The following is a 17,436-nucleotide window of genomic DNA, read 5'->3' as shown; positions in this document are numbered from 1 at the left end:
TGCAGCCAAGAAATCCAGTGACCCCCTGTACCTTGTCACCCACGTCCCTCACACCCATTCTACAGCCCAGGAGAGCTTAAATGCCCCACGTGTTCTCGGTTCCTGCCCCCATGGTCATAGACAAGTGAGGTGCAATCCTCTCGCATCCCTCTAAGATGGAGTTCATGGCGCCTCTTGCCAGGAGGCCTTGATCCCCCGAATGCCCACTAGCTCCCCGGACGACTGACTCCACCGTTCCCAGCAGAAGGGACAGCTGCTTCAGGGTCACATACTTTTCCAGCACCTCACGCAGTAACAATGCCCGGAGTGTAGGGAGAACAATGTCCACCGGAGCCCGGGCATGCCGGGCATAGCGTGTCTCCTGAGAATATCCTTCGAGGGGAGGGGGTCTCCGTGTGCACCCACCCAGCCCTCTATATCAATCTCTGCGCAGGTCACCGGCTGTGCCCTCACCGCTGACAGGGCATATTTAACCCCGGAGGAGGCCGGAGCCCACACTGCTGCAGGTGCCCAAGGTACACCGGGACTCGCGGCCCACAGATCCCGCCCGGCGCCATGCCACCAAAGAAGGAGCTACCTGTCAAGAAATCCCTGGGGAAACCCGCCGCCAAACCAAAGGCGGCGGAGCCAGCGCCGGCAGCCAAACCCAAAGCCCCAGAACCGGCCCCGGTGCGGGAAAAGCCCAAGGAGCCCGCGATCGACCTTTCAAAGGTGGTGGTAAGTGAGCGCAGCCCCTCGGCCACGGGGCGGGTTCAGCGTCGGTGCACTGTGGAAGAGCGGGTAACTGCAAAAACTCGAAGAATAAAGACAAATTAGAGGTTTGGAAGTGATGCAGCAGGAATCAATATGTTAAATACCGAATCTGCCCTGCGTAGAATATTTGGAGGGGAGGGAGATTCCAGTCTAACAGAATGGGACCGCAAAGGACTGAATGCCCCAGCAAACCACCCCCCTTCGTTCTGCGCGCTTTCTTTTAAATTACTAACTTCTGTAAAAAAAAAATCACCCACATTTCCAAAATAATTTGCACACCTTTACCTTATTACAGCAGCGCTGCTTCACGCGTCTCTTTAAAGATCTTTTTTGGGCCTGATTCAGACCCTGGCGGCCGGTGACCGCCAGGTTCACCGGCGCTCCAAAGGGCATTCTAACCGCGGCGGTTCTGCCGCGGCCAGAAATGGGAATCCCCCATGGCCGCCACGGGGGATTCTGACACCCCCTACTGCCATCCTGTTCCTGGCGGTTCGCCCGCCAGGAACAGGATGGCGGTAGGGGGTGCCGCGGGGCCCCCGTAAGAGGGCCCCACTGTGTATTTCAGTGTCTGCCTAGCAGACACTGAAATACGCGACGGGTGCAAACTGCACCCGTCGCACATGCCCACTCCGCCGGCTCCATTCGGAGCCGGCTTCCTCGTGGGGAGGGGTTTCCCGCTGGGCTGGCGGGCGGCCTTCTGACGGTCGCCCGCCAGCCCAGCGGGAAAGCCAGAATGGCCTCCCCATATGGCGGTTCCCTCCAGGCGGGCGGCGACCGCCGCCCGCCGGGGTCAAAATGACCCCCAAGTGCGTTTTGATGAATTTAGGCCGACGGTTACACTGGAACTGACGGAATAATACCCGCATTCGGGGGTGTCCAACATGGACCCTTCTTTCCAAACGTAATTACATCCATCTTTCTCCTGATCAATACGCCCCATTCATCCATCTCTCCATTCTCTCCTTCCATCCTTTGCTCCATCCTTCCCTTCCTTCCTCCCTTTTGTGTTCTCCTGATGCATTTGTTCCCCCATTCTACAGCTTCACCATGCGATTCTCTTGCAGTACTATTTAGGAGCTTGTCTTTGAGACCAGCGTCTCCGATCAAAGTCATTGAAGCCGTAACCAACATTTGAAAAGTTTCATCTTACACACACCTCCCAGAGTCACCCAACCCACTTAAGCTGCTAAAGTGTGGGAAAGGGGGAGGAGGGCTATGCAACCCTACTAAGGTTAATGAGCCTCAACTAGGTCTTGTGTGGAAACATGCCTATTTATCAGCAATTGTCATAAACATTTAGGGGGTCATTACAACCCTGGCGGTCGGAGACAGCCAGGGGTAATGTGGGTACGGAGACCTGTATTACGACCGCGGCGGTACCGCCGCGGTCGCACCGCCGGGGCCGGCGGTTTCCGGCCGTTTTAGCCCCGGCGGTGATAATCCGCCAGGGCAGCGCTGCAAGCAGCGCTGCCCTGGGGATTATGACCCCCCTACCGCCAGCCTGTTTCTGGCGGTTTGCACCGCCAGGAAGAGGCTGGCGGTAAGGGGAGTCCTGGGGGCCCTGGGGGCCCCTGCACTGCCCATGCTACTGGCATTGGCAGTGCAGGGGCCCCCTAACAGGGCCCCGTGCAGCTTTTCACTGTCTGCTTAGCAGACAGTGAAAAGCGCGACTGGTGCAACACCGCCGGCTCCATTAGGAGCCGGCTCCTATGTTGCGGCCACATCCCCGCTGGGCCGGCGGGCGTAAACTAGGTTTACGCCTGCCGTCCCAGCGGGGATGTTGTAATGGGCACCGCGGGAATGCGGCCACATTGGCGACCGCATGGCGGTTACAGCTTGGCGGGCGGCAGAAGCCGCCCGCCAATGTTGTAATAACCCCTTAGTTATTAAGGACACCCAGTACCCAACGACACTTCCTTGTTTACTAAGTAGATAACACCTTCATACCAGAGGTCCTTACATGATGTACACGGTAAATCTACAAAACTATCTCTAACCAGAGATGGAAAGAACGCAGCTTCAGTGGGCCAGTTGCCTCCTCAGGCCTGAGTAACACAGCTGAAGACTTGTCAAGTGAACAAGGGGCACATATCTGCTCCCCTGTCCACTGATCTGGATCCCTGGCAATGTGATTGGTGATAAACTGACATATTTTCAAATACTGCACTTAATAACACCTCTTGGTGGTTACTGGCGCTTGGGTTCGATTCAGCCTTTGTGTGATTTCTTTGAAGACTTGCCCTACTTTCAGCTCTGGTGGGAGTTTCTCGCATACCGAAAACAAGGAAGCAAGCAACACATCTGAGTAGTAACCTTGCCTGCGTCCCCTGACTGGATAGAAAGCACAGAATAGGCTTTGAGTTTTCCAGCATATTTAAAGAATCAGTAAAATAGTTCACCTGGGTGGGGCAGCGGGTCTGGGCTCACTGAAAGGAGGATGGGTCGAAGGTCCCAGTCCCACAGTTGACAATCCTGCAAAGTTGCTCTACCAGTCTGTGCCTATCTGTACCTCTCGCTACTGCCTTCCCACCCGCCTTTGCAATGGTGATGGATGCTTGCATTGATTTCAGCCACAGTTCATTACTCTGCACAGCATTTCTGTTCATTAGTTGTTTGCTCACTGTCTCACTTCAGATACGGATCAGCCATATGTGCATCAATCTTCTGCCATCTGCGCATAGCCATAGTACCGAATTGTCCATCTCCCCCTGACTTTTTATCAGATAATATATCTTTACTGCTGCGATACACCAAAATTTACATCTGGGAACAGGGAGTTTACCAGAATTATGCCATTACAGGTTCCCATGCACCAATATGTCAGCAGTGTACTGTTTTGCAGCATGTCTAGGATACCACATGAGGGAAAACAAGCACTGGCAAAGTCAATAAGTCTGGGTCTAATGTGCTAACTCTAACCAGGAGTGGGCAGAAGGCAGTCTAGCTGTAACATAGTCCCTCACTTATGTAGTTGATTGCAAGTATTCGATTAGGGGGCAAAAGGAAGTATCCAAACAGCCAATAGTATATACTGCACCGGCGTGAGCTAAAATGTGACAGAGGGTGTTGGGACGAAAAAAGCATAGTAATGGACATGCATCCCAGCCCCGAGTACCCTAAATGTAATGATATGTGGATCCCTGATGCTGATATTTGTTGTTATGGGTGAACATAGATCATGCGTGTGAGCCATTACATAGGCCTGTCTCACAAACTGCACTCTTTTTGGACCGGAAAAAGGTGCTCAAAGCACTACCCTCATAATGGGAAAGGCTATTGCCTTTGCCGGGGAGTTAAGCAGCACACGAGTGGTGGTGGGAGCCTACGGTGTAGTGATCAGTAGGAGTGAATAGGCTTTTTTACTGTTATCACTCGGAGTGATCCCCACTTATTTAAAGTTCTGTCGCTGAGCACTTGACTCACCCTTGGCCTACATTGGTTTGATGTATAGTGCTACGCAGTGCATGTGTATTATACATGTGCTGGGTGAATGTATGCCTACAAATGCTACTATACAGGGTTTGTGCAGTGTGTGTATGTTATATGCATGTGCTGGGTGTATGTGTGCCTGTGAATGGTACAATAAATGAAAGATGTGCTGTGGAGTACGTGTAGGTTATATGCATGTGCTGGGTGTATGCATGTCTGTGAATGGTACAATAAATGAAAGAAGTAGTGCTGTGCGGTACATGTAGGTTACATGCATGTGCTGGATGTATGTGTCAGTGCGAATGATACAATACATGGAAACATTTTGGTTCCATTTTGGGAGACTCAGGGCTAACTGGAACTTGAGAAACATGAGGAGGTAGAGAAATCCCACCATACTGTTTGCGATCGCTGCTTTCCTGTGCGCTGGGTGGAAACCACTAGAGGAAGAGAGAGCCAGGCTCTTCAGTACACTTCAAAGGCAATAACAGGATCAGGATGGCGGGAACGGGTGTCGTGGGGCCCCTGGGGCCACAGGCATGGGCAGTGCAGGGGCCCCCTAACAGGCGATTTTGCGGACACTGAAAATCGTGACGGGTGCCACTGCACCCGTCGCACCCCTTCAACTCCGCCGGCTCCATTCGGAGCTGGCTTCATTGTTGAAGGGGCTTTCCCGCTGGGCCGGCGGGCGGCCTTCTGGCGGTCGCCCGCCGGCCCAGCGGGAAAGTCAGAATGACCGCCGCGGTCATTTGACCGCGGTACGGTCTTTTGGCGGTTCCCGCCAGGCGGGCGGCTTCCGCCGCCCGCCGGGGTCGGAATGACCCCCTATGTTTGTTCCCCAGTCTTCAACTTTACTAATGTGGCTAAAAAGGGTTTGTTTGGGTATAATTACATTCATATTAGTAAAGGCAATTCCTAATCACTGTGGTATGTTTTAAATTTTGAGTTTGTGCTTTTCCAGACCAAACAATCTTAATGTGTATGTTTTATTGGCCTATACTCAACTGGCATAAGCTAACTTACTAATAGGTTTCTAGTACATGGTGCCCAAGGTACCCAGGGCCTGTAAGTTAGAGTGTCACCCCAGAGACTACAACACTGGTTGAGTCACTTAGGGTGTGACAAAGAAAAAACATGTCTCCAAGTTTCCCACTGCAGCCTGGATGAGCAATGCTCACTGCAGACTCAACTTTGCCATTCAAATCACAGCAGAGCCAACTTCCCTTTCCAATGTATGTAAGTCACCCCTACAACAGGCCTGCCAAGCCCTAAAGCAGGGTGCAATGTATTGAAAGGCAGAACATGTTTTTTACATGTTCTGAAACTAAAGACGCAAAATTGTAATTTTTGCTATGAGAAGGACTGGAAGCCCCATTGGCAAGTACAGGGTTACATGCTGACCACTCAGCTGTGCTAATTCGTGAATAGGGCTACCAAAGTTGGTACTCAAAGGTATCAAACAACTCAATACATTAAACCTGATTTGATGCTCATCTTGAAATTAATCTAACTTGTTGCTACTTGCAACTTAAAAAAAGATACCACTTTACTGCCCAAAGATCACTGTGCCCAATTACAGTGCACACGGGCCTGTCCAAGAGACAGCAATCTGCCCTGCTGGGGAGATATATAAACCACTTCCAGGAAAAGACACATTAGAAGCCTGTGTGGGGGGAGAGGTGTTACCTTTCCCTGGCAGGAGGCCACACAGGTGTTTGCCGAAAGTCGAGCTTCAAAGGGGAAGCCACCTTTGAAGGGCAAATGGTTTACATTTGGGAGAAGGGCTCTTCTATTGTTTAGTTAGACAGGCTGGCACTTGGGGCAGAGAAAGAAGAACTGTTGTCAAACCGTTTTTTTTGAGGCATGTAGCCTTCCTGGTAGTCACACCTCTAGGTTGGGCTAGGGAACTCTTCATGCTGAGAGAAGGTTTCTGCTATGGTGAAACTGGGCAGAATGGAACCTTCTGGGATAGCTAGATGCCACACTTCACACAAAGTTGACATCAGGATGGAGGGGATCCTATAGCCCATTGGCTAGTGATTGCAACCTCCCCTGAGGACATCTTCTGGGCATAAAAAGAGCACCCCTGCCACCCAGAACTCAGATCTGATTTGATTGGAGAAGAGGATTGAAGGGGGCCAGCCCTGCTACACCAAGGACCCACAGAAGAGAGGCAGCATAAAACTGGACTGCACTTGCTGCAATGTGGACTAGCAAAGGAAAGGACTGTGCCTGCTGTGTCCTGCTTATGTAGAATCCAACTTCTGAGTCCCGCCAGAAGCAAGAGACTCCAAGGGTCTGTTGGCCGACCTCCTTTTCACAGCACAGGACCACAAAAGACAACATCTGAGGTAGCCTGCCTGGCGAGTTGGTAGCTGAGGTGTCTGGATCATTGCACTTCGCCACCATGCAGCCTAAATGACCAAGATCTGATGCTCCAAAGTTGCATCCAAGTCTGTTGGACCAAGGAGAGTCATCGGAGTGCAGCTAGGTCACTTAGAAGGCAAGTTACCGCCAAAAGAAGAAATCACTGAACTCTCTGCACTGGGCAACTGGTAGCCCACTGGTGATTGGACTTTTGTTGAGCTCGAGAGGACTTCAAGGGACATCAGTCCCTGTTGTCAGCCTCACCTCGCCAAGGTCATGGACCGAGTAGTAGCCCAAGGAAGACCCTTGTCAGCCACACAGCATCTTCATTATCCTTGAGCATCTTCAGCATCCTATATCACTTGCATCAAGACCATTCCAAGAGAGGGCAATGGCAAAGGACCACTAAGACTGGAACTGGACTCAAGGCTGTTTTTCTTGTTGAGGTAATTGGTTCTTTGGACCTTGCTGGTCCTCTTGACTGACTCCCTGCCAGAGTTGGTCACCCAAAGTAAATCTAAGTAACCACATTACCCCTTACCCATGTTTTTGTTGCAAATGTTTCTAGGGGTCAAATTCGCTGAATTTGCCAATTCTTTTTTGCAGTTAAGTGAAAAGTTGTGATTTACTATACCATGTAAAATCTATACCTCTGGTACCCTCAGGTGGATCATTTTGCCTTTTGGTGTCTAAAAATTCATAAAAGTCTAAACCGTTTTTATAAACTGGTGTCAGATTTCTTGAGTGTCTTGTTTCTTTGTTCAGTTGTTTTGATGCTGTTTAAATATTTTACACTTTTTTGTTTGTGTAAGATTTACTGCTCAGAGCCACAGCTACCTAGGGTTGAGCTAAGGTTTAGCAAATGAAACTTGACTGGTCCTAAGGGGGTTGGTAGTCTATTACACAGTGAGGTCACACAACCACACCATGTAAAACAACCCATTTCCTCACATATGTGATTCTTACTTGTTGCAATCCTCATTGTCTTATGTAACATTTCCGATAGACTGATTTACACATGTATGATTCATTGTCTATGCATTATGTGTGTGTGTGATATAAAATGCTCAGAAACTATACACTGATATGAGTAGCACTTTAAAACAAATGAAATGCATGTGATAGAGGGGTTATGGAGAGATGAGGGGCACCATTGGAGGTAGGTAGTTAGGGAATCCTTGGAGAAGGAGGTAATTGGGGGACGCCAAAAAAGACTATTGCACCAGGCACCACCATCACTAAAGCCTGCCCTGCTTCAAAGGGAGACAGAGCTCTAACATAAACTTCAAAGACTGAGGGGGTCATTCTGACCCTGGCGGTCGGTGATAAAGCGGCGGCCAACCCGCCAACAGGCCGGCGGACAAAAAAATGCAATTCTGACCCTGGCGGGAACCGCCAACACAGCCCGCCGCATTAACACTCCGACCTCCACGGCGGAACAAACAAACAGCGCGGCGGTCACCGCCAACAGCCAGGCGGCAGACAATGTACCGCCCACCCTATCACGACCCACCAATCCGCCACCTTTTCCGGGGCGGGAGCCCCGCCGATAAAAACACGGCGGAAACAGACATTTCCAATGGAAAACGCTCACCTCGAGACACTCCACGCGGAATCCGGACAGCATGGAACCCGAATTGAACATCATACCTGCTCTCGTCTACCTGCTCATCTACCACGAGTACGAACTCCGGCGCAGACGTCAACGGTGAGTACTGCACCTACGACACACGGGAGGGGGGAGGAAGAAAGGTTATGGGCATACACATATGCGACCCCCCCACTCCCCCAATATGTACACACCAATGCAGAGCAGGAAGTCACAGTGACACCACACAAAGACCCTTTAAAAATACAATGACACAACCAAATTTGGAATAAATTTTCATGTACAAAAAAAGCACCTGGAAATAATTGAGCAACCGTGAAAAATATTTACAAAAACCAAAAAGATATACACATCAGTGTATCACTGAAGTAACAAGTCCTGCACATCCTACGAATCTAACATGTCAGTGGGCCAAGGTTCTGCGAAACAAGGGCAAAGCCCACACACAAGACCTGAGTCCTTTGGAGAGAACACTGCAGGGGCATCTGGTCAAAACTACAGGCACCTCAGGGGGAAGGGAAGGGGGGGCCACCACAGCCACATGAGTCCACGACGCCAGATCCACGAGGAGCCACCATGCCCACTGTACCATCCTGGGGAGTGCAAAGCCACAGTCTCTCAAGTCTCTGCAGTGGGTGGGTTGCCCACTGGACCATCCTGGGGAGTGCAAAGCCACAGTCTCTCAAGTCTCTACAGTGGGTGGATTGCCCACTGTGCCATCCTGGGGAGTGCAAAGCCACAGTCTCTCAGGTGGATTACAGAGTCCACTGGTCAAGGAGGAGGCATGGTGGGCACAGTGAACCATAAACAGTGCCTGAGACGGCGGGACCCAGCGCAGCGGTGCATGACATGGCGATGTCCAGCGGAGCGGTGCTTGACAGGAAGGGTCCAGCGGAGCGGTGCTTGACAGGAAGGGCCCAGCGGAGCGGTGCTTGACAGGAAGGGCCCAGCGGAGCGGTGCTTGACAGGAAGGGCCCAGCGGAGCGGTGCTTGAGACGGCGGGGCCCTGTTCAGCGGTACCTGTCTTCACGGCGGGGCCCTGTTCAGCGGTGCTCTTCTGCACGGCGGGGCCCTGTTCAGCGGTACCTGTCTTCACGGCGGGGCCCTGTTCAGCGGTACCTGTCTTCACGGCGGGGCCCTGTTCAGCGGTACCTGTCTTCACGGCGGGGCCCTGTTCAGCGGTACCTGTCTTCACGGCGGGGCCCTGTTCAGCGGTACCTGTCTTCACGGCGGGGCCCTGTTCAGCGGTGCTCTTCTGCACGGCGGGGCCCTGTTCAGCGGTACCTGTCTTCACGGCGGGGCCCTGTTCAGCGGTACCTGTCTTCGCGGCGGGGCCCTGTTCAGCGGTACCTGTCTTCACGGCGGGGCCCTGTTCAGCGGTGCTCTTCTGCACGGCGGGGCCCTGTTCAGCGGTGCTCTTCTGCACGGCGGGGCCCTGTTCAGCGGTACCTGTCTTCACGGCGGGGCCCTGTTCAGCGGTACCTGTCTTCACGGCGGGCCCTGTTCAGCGGTACCTGTCTTCACGGCGGGGCCCTGTTCAGCGGTACCTGTCTTCACGGCGGGGCCCTGTTCAGCAGTGCTCTTCTGCATGGCGGGGCCCTGTTCAGCGGTACCTGTCTTCACGGCGGGGCCCTGTTCAGCGGTACCTGTCTTCACGGCGGGGCCCTGTTCAGCGGTACCTGTCTTCACGGCGGGGCCCTGTTCAGCGGTACCTGTCTTCACGGCGGGGCCCTGTTCAGCGGTGCTCTTCTGCACGGCGGGGCCCTGTTCAGCGGTACCTGTCTTCACGGCGGGGCCCTATTCAGCGGTACCTGTCTTCACGGCGGGGCCCTGTTCAGCGGTACCTGTCTTCACGGCGGGGCCCTGTTCAGCGGTACCTGTCTTCACGGCGGGGCCCTGTTCAGCGGTGCTCTTCTGCACGGCGGGGCCCTGTTCAGCGGTACCTGTCTTCACGGCGGGGCCCTGTTCAGCGGTACCTGTCTTCACGGCGGGGCCCTGTTCAGCGGTACCTGTCTTCACGGCGGGGCCCTGTTCAGCGGTACCTGTCTTCACGGCGGGGCCCTGTTCAGCGGTGCTCTTGCAGTATGTCAAGGGAGTCATACCTGGCCTGGACACCCTGCTCAGTCGCCCTCCGACCGTGCTGTGTCAGGCCCCTTCGGGGAGTGAGTCCTGGGCCCTTTGGTGTCGTCCCTTGCAGCCGGGATGGGGCTTGTGGGGCCCTCCTGCTCTGCGCTCCTGGTGGTTGTCCTCTCCGCCCTGCTGTCCTTCCGCTCCTTAGATGGGGCTCTCGGGCCCTTGCCTCCCCTGGCTGCTGTGGCCGGTGAAGTGGCCGGAGTCACCTCCTTGGGGGCAGCCGTCTCTGTCCGCTCACGGCGGCCCTTCAATTTCCGGGTCCTCTTGCCTTGGGGGGGGCTGGCTGTCCCCTTGCTGCTCACCGAAGTGTTACTGCCGCCAAAGGGTGGACTCCACATGCCATGCACCACTTGCACTGTAGAAGTTGGGCTGGTGGTGGCTGAGGTGCCCTTGGGACTTTTCCCAGTTGGAGGTGGTGGGTCGGGGGAGGGAAAGAGGTCAAAACTGGAGAGGTAATTTTTCTTGGGACCAAGGTAAGGGGTAGGAGTAGTGGTGAGAGAAGTGGAGGAAGAGGATGTGGTTGTATGAGAGCCAGGTGTGCTGTCCTTGGGTGCAGGTGACTGGGACGTAGGCTGTGGTGAGGTGGTTGGCTGTTGTTTGGGTGTCTGCCTGCGTTTATGTGTCTTGGAAGAGGGGGTGACAGACACAGTGGGAGAGGACACAGGGGACGTGTAAATGCCAGTGGGGGTGGTGACTGCAGGTGTGCGGACTGTAGTGGAGGGTTTGCTGGTGGTGGAAGAACTGGCTGATGTTGGGGTGCATGCAGGTGTGAGTGTAGACGTCACAGGGAGGGAGGAGGGAGACGAGGAGGACGGGGACACAGAGGTGGTAGTGACTGTTGATATGTCTGCATCTGTGTGTTGCTTGGGTGAATGCTTGTGTTTTCTGTGGTGCTTATGTTTGTATGAGCTGGCCTTGGGTGTTGAGGTGTGTGCAGGCTGGTCTGATGGTGTGGATGGGATAGGTTGAGGTACAGGAGACAGAGAAAGGGTGGAGGCAGATAGAAGAGGGAGACTGGAGACAGGGACAATGGCTGCCGTCAGTGCTGAGGCCAGAGCAGTGAACGCTCGTTGATGGGCAGCCTGACCCGAATGAATGCCCTCCAGGTAGGCATTGCTCCGATGCACCTCCCTTTCCACCCCCTGGATGGCATTCAGAAGGGTAGTCTGCCCAACAATGACCGTCCTCACCAGGTCAATGAGCTCCGCACTGAGGGCAGCAGGGGTAACAGAGGCAGGGGCTGAGGTGCCTGGGGCGAAGGAGACGCGCGCCTTCCTGGCCGAGCGGCCACGGAGCGAAGACTGAGGGGCTGCTGGGAGGGCGGTGCTGGTGCGCTGGGTGGCGGCTGTACCTGTTGTTGCGGGGGGCACAGATGGTGCCACCACCGCTAGGGAGCTCCCAAACGAGGACGTGTCCGTGTCGCTGGTGTCTCCACCGGCCCCCGTTGTGGTGCTCCCCTCGCCCTCCGGATCACTGGTGCCCTCGGTGTCTGTGTCAGTGCCCACCGGGGCCTGGTGACCTGCAGCTCCCTCCTGCTCCGACGCCAAATCTCCTCCGCCTGATGATGCTAAAACACAAGAAGACAAAGATTTAGGGTGGGGGGAGAAATGAAACAAAGTTGAGTGCATGCCTTAGCAATACCCTTTGCGGAGAGGACAGACACAGGTGCCTCGTGCACTAAGTCGCGAACTTGGGGTACACTACTCAGTACTTCTGACTAGGCAAACAGGTCTAGGGACAACACACGCGCACATGTGTGATGCTGGAGCATGGGTAGCTGCACTTGGCACCCTACAGAGGTGGGGGGCGGGGGCACAGGGCCATGCCTAAGGGAGCGGACTACACTACAGAGAGCGCCCTGGCCTAATGTCACCCACAGCCCTCCTCCCCCACCCAGACGCCTCCAATGCGCATACAGATAGGAGAATGTGCGGATACTCACCCCCTTGTGTCTGCTGTGCTGTCCTCAAGCGCCCATCCAAATTAGGGTAGGCCACCGCCAGGATCCGGGACATCAGGGGGGTCATGGTGCGACTGGCACCCCTCCTAGGTCGGGAGGCCATCCCCAGCAGTGTTTCTGCGGTCTTCCTCATTCCGCGGCGGATGTCCTCCCACCTCTTGCGGCAGTGGGTGCCCCGTCTGTTGTGGACCCCCAAGTTCCGGACTTCCTCGGCGATGGCACGCCAAATATCGATTTTCTGGTGTGCGCTCACCTGTTTGACATGTACAGGGTGGGAAAGAGAAACCGTCACATATCTGCATGTTTGGAGTACATGCCCCCCCCTCCCCAACCTTGTCATGGTTCCCATTCTCTTATCTGTCGTGCGTTGCACTCCTCATTCCCTCCACACCCCACCAACTTACATCCCCCCCCCTCCACACAGGCATAACCCATTCAATGTGCACTGAGTGTACTCACCTGTTGGTCTGGAGGACCGTAGAGTAGCGCATACTGGGGGAGGACCCCGTCCACGAGCTTCTCCAACTCTTCTGAACTGAAGGCGGGGGCCCTTTCACCAGTAGCAGCAGCCATTGTCACTTCCAGACCGAGTTCACAGCAGCACTTGCAGTATAGGTCCTCTCCTGTGGATGATCAGGTCTCGAATGATTGAGCAGATAGAAAATGGCGGTCACGCCCGCGGCGGTGCGTACCGCGGCGGTGCGTCCCGCGACCGCCTGGGCACATCGTCATTGGCTCCTGAAACCCATAGGCTTCAATGTTAACCAATGCGTCTTCGCACAGCGGTCTTCGACCGCCTACCGCCACGGTGTGCCCCGCCAGCGCAGTGACCTCACATCCCATTGTCCCACTTCACAGGTCAGGCATCGGCCATTTCAAGGGCCCACATGGCTTAATTTCTAATGCGTCACACAGGCCTAGGCCTTGCAATGGCACACATACAAACATATCAAACCATACATTTACCTGTATTGTGCAAGCTGTGTTGTACGTACCTGTGAGTGGATTGACTCTGTACTCCATATTCTCCTTCCTAGGCACCGTCCGCTGGGACTAGCGATGAGAAGGAGGAATCCTTGCGTGTACCGGCCGCTGGTGGACCTGTCCACAATGGAAGAACGCAACATAATACTACGATACCGACTTGACCGAGCCTCCATCCATGAACTGTGTGCCCAGCTGGAGCCAGCCCTGATGTCCCCCATCCGCCAACCCACAGGAATTCCCCCTCTAGTGCAGGTTCTGTCTGTCCTCCATTTCTTTGCAACTGGCTCATTCCAGACAACAGTGGCCATGTCATCTGGGATGTCTCAGCCTATGTTTTCCAAGATCTTATCCAGAGTGTTGTCTGCCCTGATGAAACTCATGCGGAGCTACATCATTTTCCCAGAGGAGGGTGATTTGCCTACAGTGAAAGCTGATTTCTATGCCCTTGGACACATCCCCAACATCATTGGTGCAATTGATGGGACCCATGTGGCTTTAGTCCCCCCAAATGACGATGAACAGGTGTACAGGAACAGGAAGAATTACCATTCAATGAATATCCAGGTGGTCTGTTTGGCTGACCAGTACATCTCCCATGTAAATGCCAAGTTCCCAGGGTCAGTGCATGACGCGTATGTTATGCGAAATAGCAGCATTCCCTATGTGATGGAACAGCTACAGAGACAGCGTGTGTGGCTAATAGGTGACTCTGGTTACCCCAACCTGCCGTGGCTATTGACCCCAGTGAGGAATCCCAGGACCAGGGCAGAGGAACGGTACAATGAGGCCCATGGGCGTACTAGGAGGGTGATTGAGCGAACCTTTGGGCTCCTGAAGGCCAGGTTTAGGTGCCTGCATATGACAGGTGGATCCCTAATGTACTCACCAAAGAAGGTGTGCCATATCATCGTGGCGTGCTGTATGCTCCACAACCTGGCTTTGCGACGCCAGGTGCCTTTCCTGCAGGAGGATGGTCCAGATGGTGGTGTTGTAGAAGCCGTGGAGCCTGTGGAGAGTGAAGAGGAGGAAGACTCTGAGGACGACACAGACAATAGGGACAGAGTGATACAACAGTATTTCCAGTAACACACAGGTAAGAATCACCCACGCCATTTCACAATTGCTTATAGCCTCCTGCATCTGTACTTTCTGTAGTTCCCCACAGATGTTTTTCATTAATTTTTGCCTTTCCCTTCCCTTCTCAGTGCTTTCTGACTCAGTACCTGACTTCTGCTTGGTTCGCCCATGAAATACAGTGTATTGACATTGGTATGTTGTCATGACTAATTGACAGAACAGAAATTGAACAGTAATATGTAATACATTTGTTAATAATACAGCATGACTCAAAACAGATTTGTGTGCAAAATGTGATTTATTTACAGTGCTAGATATCGGTACATGTGATTCTAAGGGTGATGGGTGGGGGTGGAGGAATATCCATGGCAGAGTCCAGTTCTCAGTCTCACAGGTGCATTGTCCTTTTGCCTGTGGAAGGATGGAGCATAGGCAGTTCATGTTTGGACAGGGTGGCATTGTGGGACAGTGGGAAGACTTGAGGGGGTATGTCCTGCTGGCGGGGGTCTTGACATCCTACTCTGTCTTTTTTTTTGGTCTCAGGCTCCTCTTACGGGGTGGTTGTTCTTCAGCAGGAGGTGGGGTTCTGGGGGGCCGTCGAGGTGTTGGGACCTCCTGTCCACTAGCGCCGGCGGAGGTGGTAGGCTGTTCCTGGTCCGGGCTAGTGACAGGGGCCCTGTGTGGTGCACCATGGTCCCGCAACGCGTCCTCTATCCTGTGGAGGGCCAGGACGATGGTCCCCATTGCGGTCCCGATGATTCTCAGCTCCTCCCTGAACCCCATGTAGCGTTCCTCCTGCTGTGCCTGGATCTCAGTGAACCTGGCCAGTACCGTCGCCATCGTTTCTTGGGAGTGGTGGTATGCCCCCATGAGGGTGGTGAGGGCCTCTTGGAGAGTGGGTTCCCTGGGCCTCTCCTCCCCCCCCTGTCGCACAGCAGCCCTCCGAGCTGCCCGGTTTCCCCCGGCCTCTGTCCCCTGGACGGTGTGCCCGCTACCACTGCCCCCAGGTCCCTGTTGTTGTTGGGGTGTTGGGTTAGCCTGGGTGCCCTGTAGTGGCAGACACACCGCTGATTGAGCTGTCCTAGAGACAGAGGCATGGGCCCGCTGGGTGGGAGCTGTGCTGATGTTGGCAGAGGGGGTCGGGTCTGGTGTGGCCTGTGGCTGCCTGAGGGGAACCGACTGCCCAGAGGTCCCCGATGGTCCGGGCTGGTCATCAGGTTCACTGTCGACAGAGCTGCTATCCTCAGTGTGGGCCTGTTCCGGTGGTGGGATGGACACTTCTGGACCCTCCTGGCTGGTGTGTTGTCGTTCGGGTCCTGCATGGGGTAAGAGAGTTTGGTTATTGTTTCTGTGTGTGCAATAGCGTGCGTGTTATGGGTGCCCTTGTCCCCCAGTGCAGGCATTCCCTTGAGGGAGGTGTTGTGAGGGTAGTTAGTGGGGGGGGGGTTAGTGCAGTGGTCATGCTTAGGTGATGGGTGCCCATGATTTGTGTTGGCATGCAGGAGTTGGTGTTGGGATGGGTGGGTTGTGCTGGTGAGACATTGTCAGGGAGGATGTGTGCTGGGGGGTTGGGGGTGAGGGTGGGGGTGTGGGTTGGCATGCTGGTGGGGTGGGGGGGATATAGTAGTTGAGATTGGACTTACCAGAGTCCATTCCTCCGGCTACTCCTGCGAGGCCCTGAGGATGCAGGATGTTCAAGACCTCTTGCTCCCACGATGTGAATTCGGGAGGGGTGGGTGGGGGTCCGCCGCCAGTCTTCTGGACCGCGATGTTGTGCCTGGAGACCATCGATCGGACCTTCCCCCGTAGGTCGTTCCATCTTTTGCGGATGTCCTTCCTATTCCTGGGATGCTGTCCCACCGCGTTGACCCTGTCCACGATCCGCTGCCATAGCTCCGCCTTCCTAGCTATACTGGTGTGCTGCACCTGCGAGCCGAAGAGCTGGGGTTCCACTCTTAGGATTTCCTCCACCATGACCCGGAGTTCTTGGTCCGAAAAGCGTGGGTGCCTTTGGGGTGCCATGGGGTGGTGTGGGTGAGGTGTGGGGTGGTGTATGTGATGATAAGTATGTTGGTGAGTGGTGCTTTGTGCTACTATGTGGTGTGTGTGATGGTGTAGTGTGCCTCAGTGTGTCTTGCTATGGATTGTCTGCTGTGTCTCTCTCTCCTTCTCTCAGTAATTATGGTCGCAGGGGTTTGTGGGTGATGTGGGTGTGTGTTTTATAGTTGGTTGATTGTGTGGGAGTGGTGTGTGTATGTGTATCAGGTGTGTGTATTTCAAATTGTCCAATGTGGCTGTGTTTTGGTGCTGTGTGTGTATTCTGACAGCGGCGGTGTGTAGCGCCAATGGAATACCGCGTTTGAATGACCGCCGTGTGGATTCGTGGGTCGTAATGGCATGGGCGTATTTCTGTTGGCGTGACGGTGGAGGTTTGGTCATCTCCAGTTTCTCGCTGCCCGCTGATGTGGCGGGCTGCAGTGGAGGACGGATTTTTGGAGGTTTGGCCGTTGTGGGTCAGAATGACCGTGGCGGTTAACCGCGGCCGCGGCGGTGTTATGGCGGTCTTCTGACCGGCGGTAAGGGCCTTTTACCGCCGAGGTCAGAATGACCCCCTGAGACTCTAAATCACATTTGTTGTCTGGAAATGGCCTATAAGGGGTGGATCTCGAGGCCCCCAAAATTGTCAACTGCCAAGCAGCCAGTTGGGCTGTAAAAGAGCCCTGCAAGATTTCTGCCTGTGACCCTTACTGGGGGAAAAGGCCTGCTAATCTCCCAGCTGGGTGGGGGGCATCACAGAGGGAATTCAAGACCACCTCTCCTGGATCATGGAGCACCAGTGCATGCTGGCCAAGACCAATGTGCCCTGTGAGGAAGAGAAAAGTACTGGAGGGATTGAAGGGATTGGGCGATCGTGGTGAGTGGATCCCTGTAGCGAGGTGTGAGGAGACGGCTGCTGCAACAATTGGGTTGTTGCCCATGTGCAGGGAGAAGTCAGCGACCCCTGCATGCTAGAGGGGGGCTGCCGTGAACATTGCTGCAGAGATAAGTTTGTTTTTCATGTGCAGGTTTGAAGTTGGTAACTTTGTATGTCAGGTGGGGCTGCCATGAAGATTACTGCTGT

General features: G+C 54.3%; 1 protein-coding gene across 2 annotated transcripts in view; it reads left to right on the top strand.

Annotated features, from left to right (window-relative positions):
• The first annotated feature begins 540 nt into the window (after positions 1 to 540).
• Positions 541 to 17,436, top strand: part of MYL6 (myosin light chain 6) — a 61,655-nt gene continuing 44,759 nt past the window's right edge. For both annotated transcript variants that reach the window (XM_069230571.1, XM_069230572.1), the window contains exon 1: positions 541 to 717. In XM_069230571.1, the coding sequence (XP_069086672.1) occupies positions 556 to 717 (162 nt within the window). In that variant the 5' untranslated portion in view covers positions 541 to 555. The remainder of the gene's footprint in view (positions 718 to 17,436) is intronic.

This window comes from Pleurodeles waltl, chromosome 4_2 (genome assembly GCF_031143425.1).
Source record: "Pleurodeles waltl isolate 20211129_DDA chromosome 4_2, aPleWal1.hap1.20221129, whole genome shotgun sequence".
NCBI classification, from domain to species: Eukaryota; Metazoa; Chordata; class Amphibia; order Caudata; family Salamandridae; genus Pleurodeles; species Pleurodeles waltl.
Note: the sequence above shows the minus strand (reverse complement) of the source record. Positions and strands in the feature narration are given on the sequence as shown.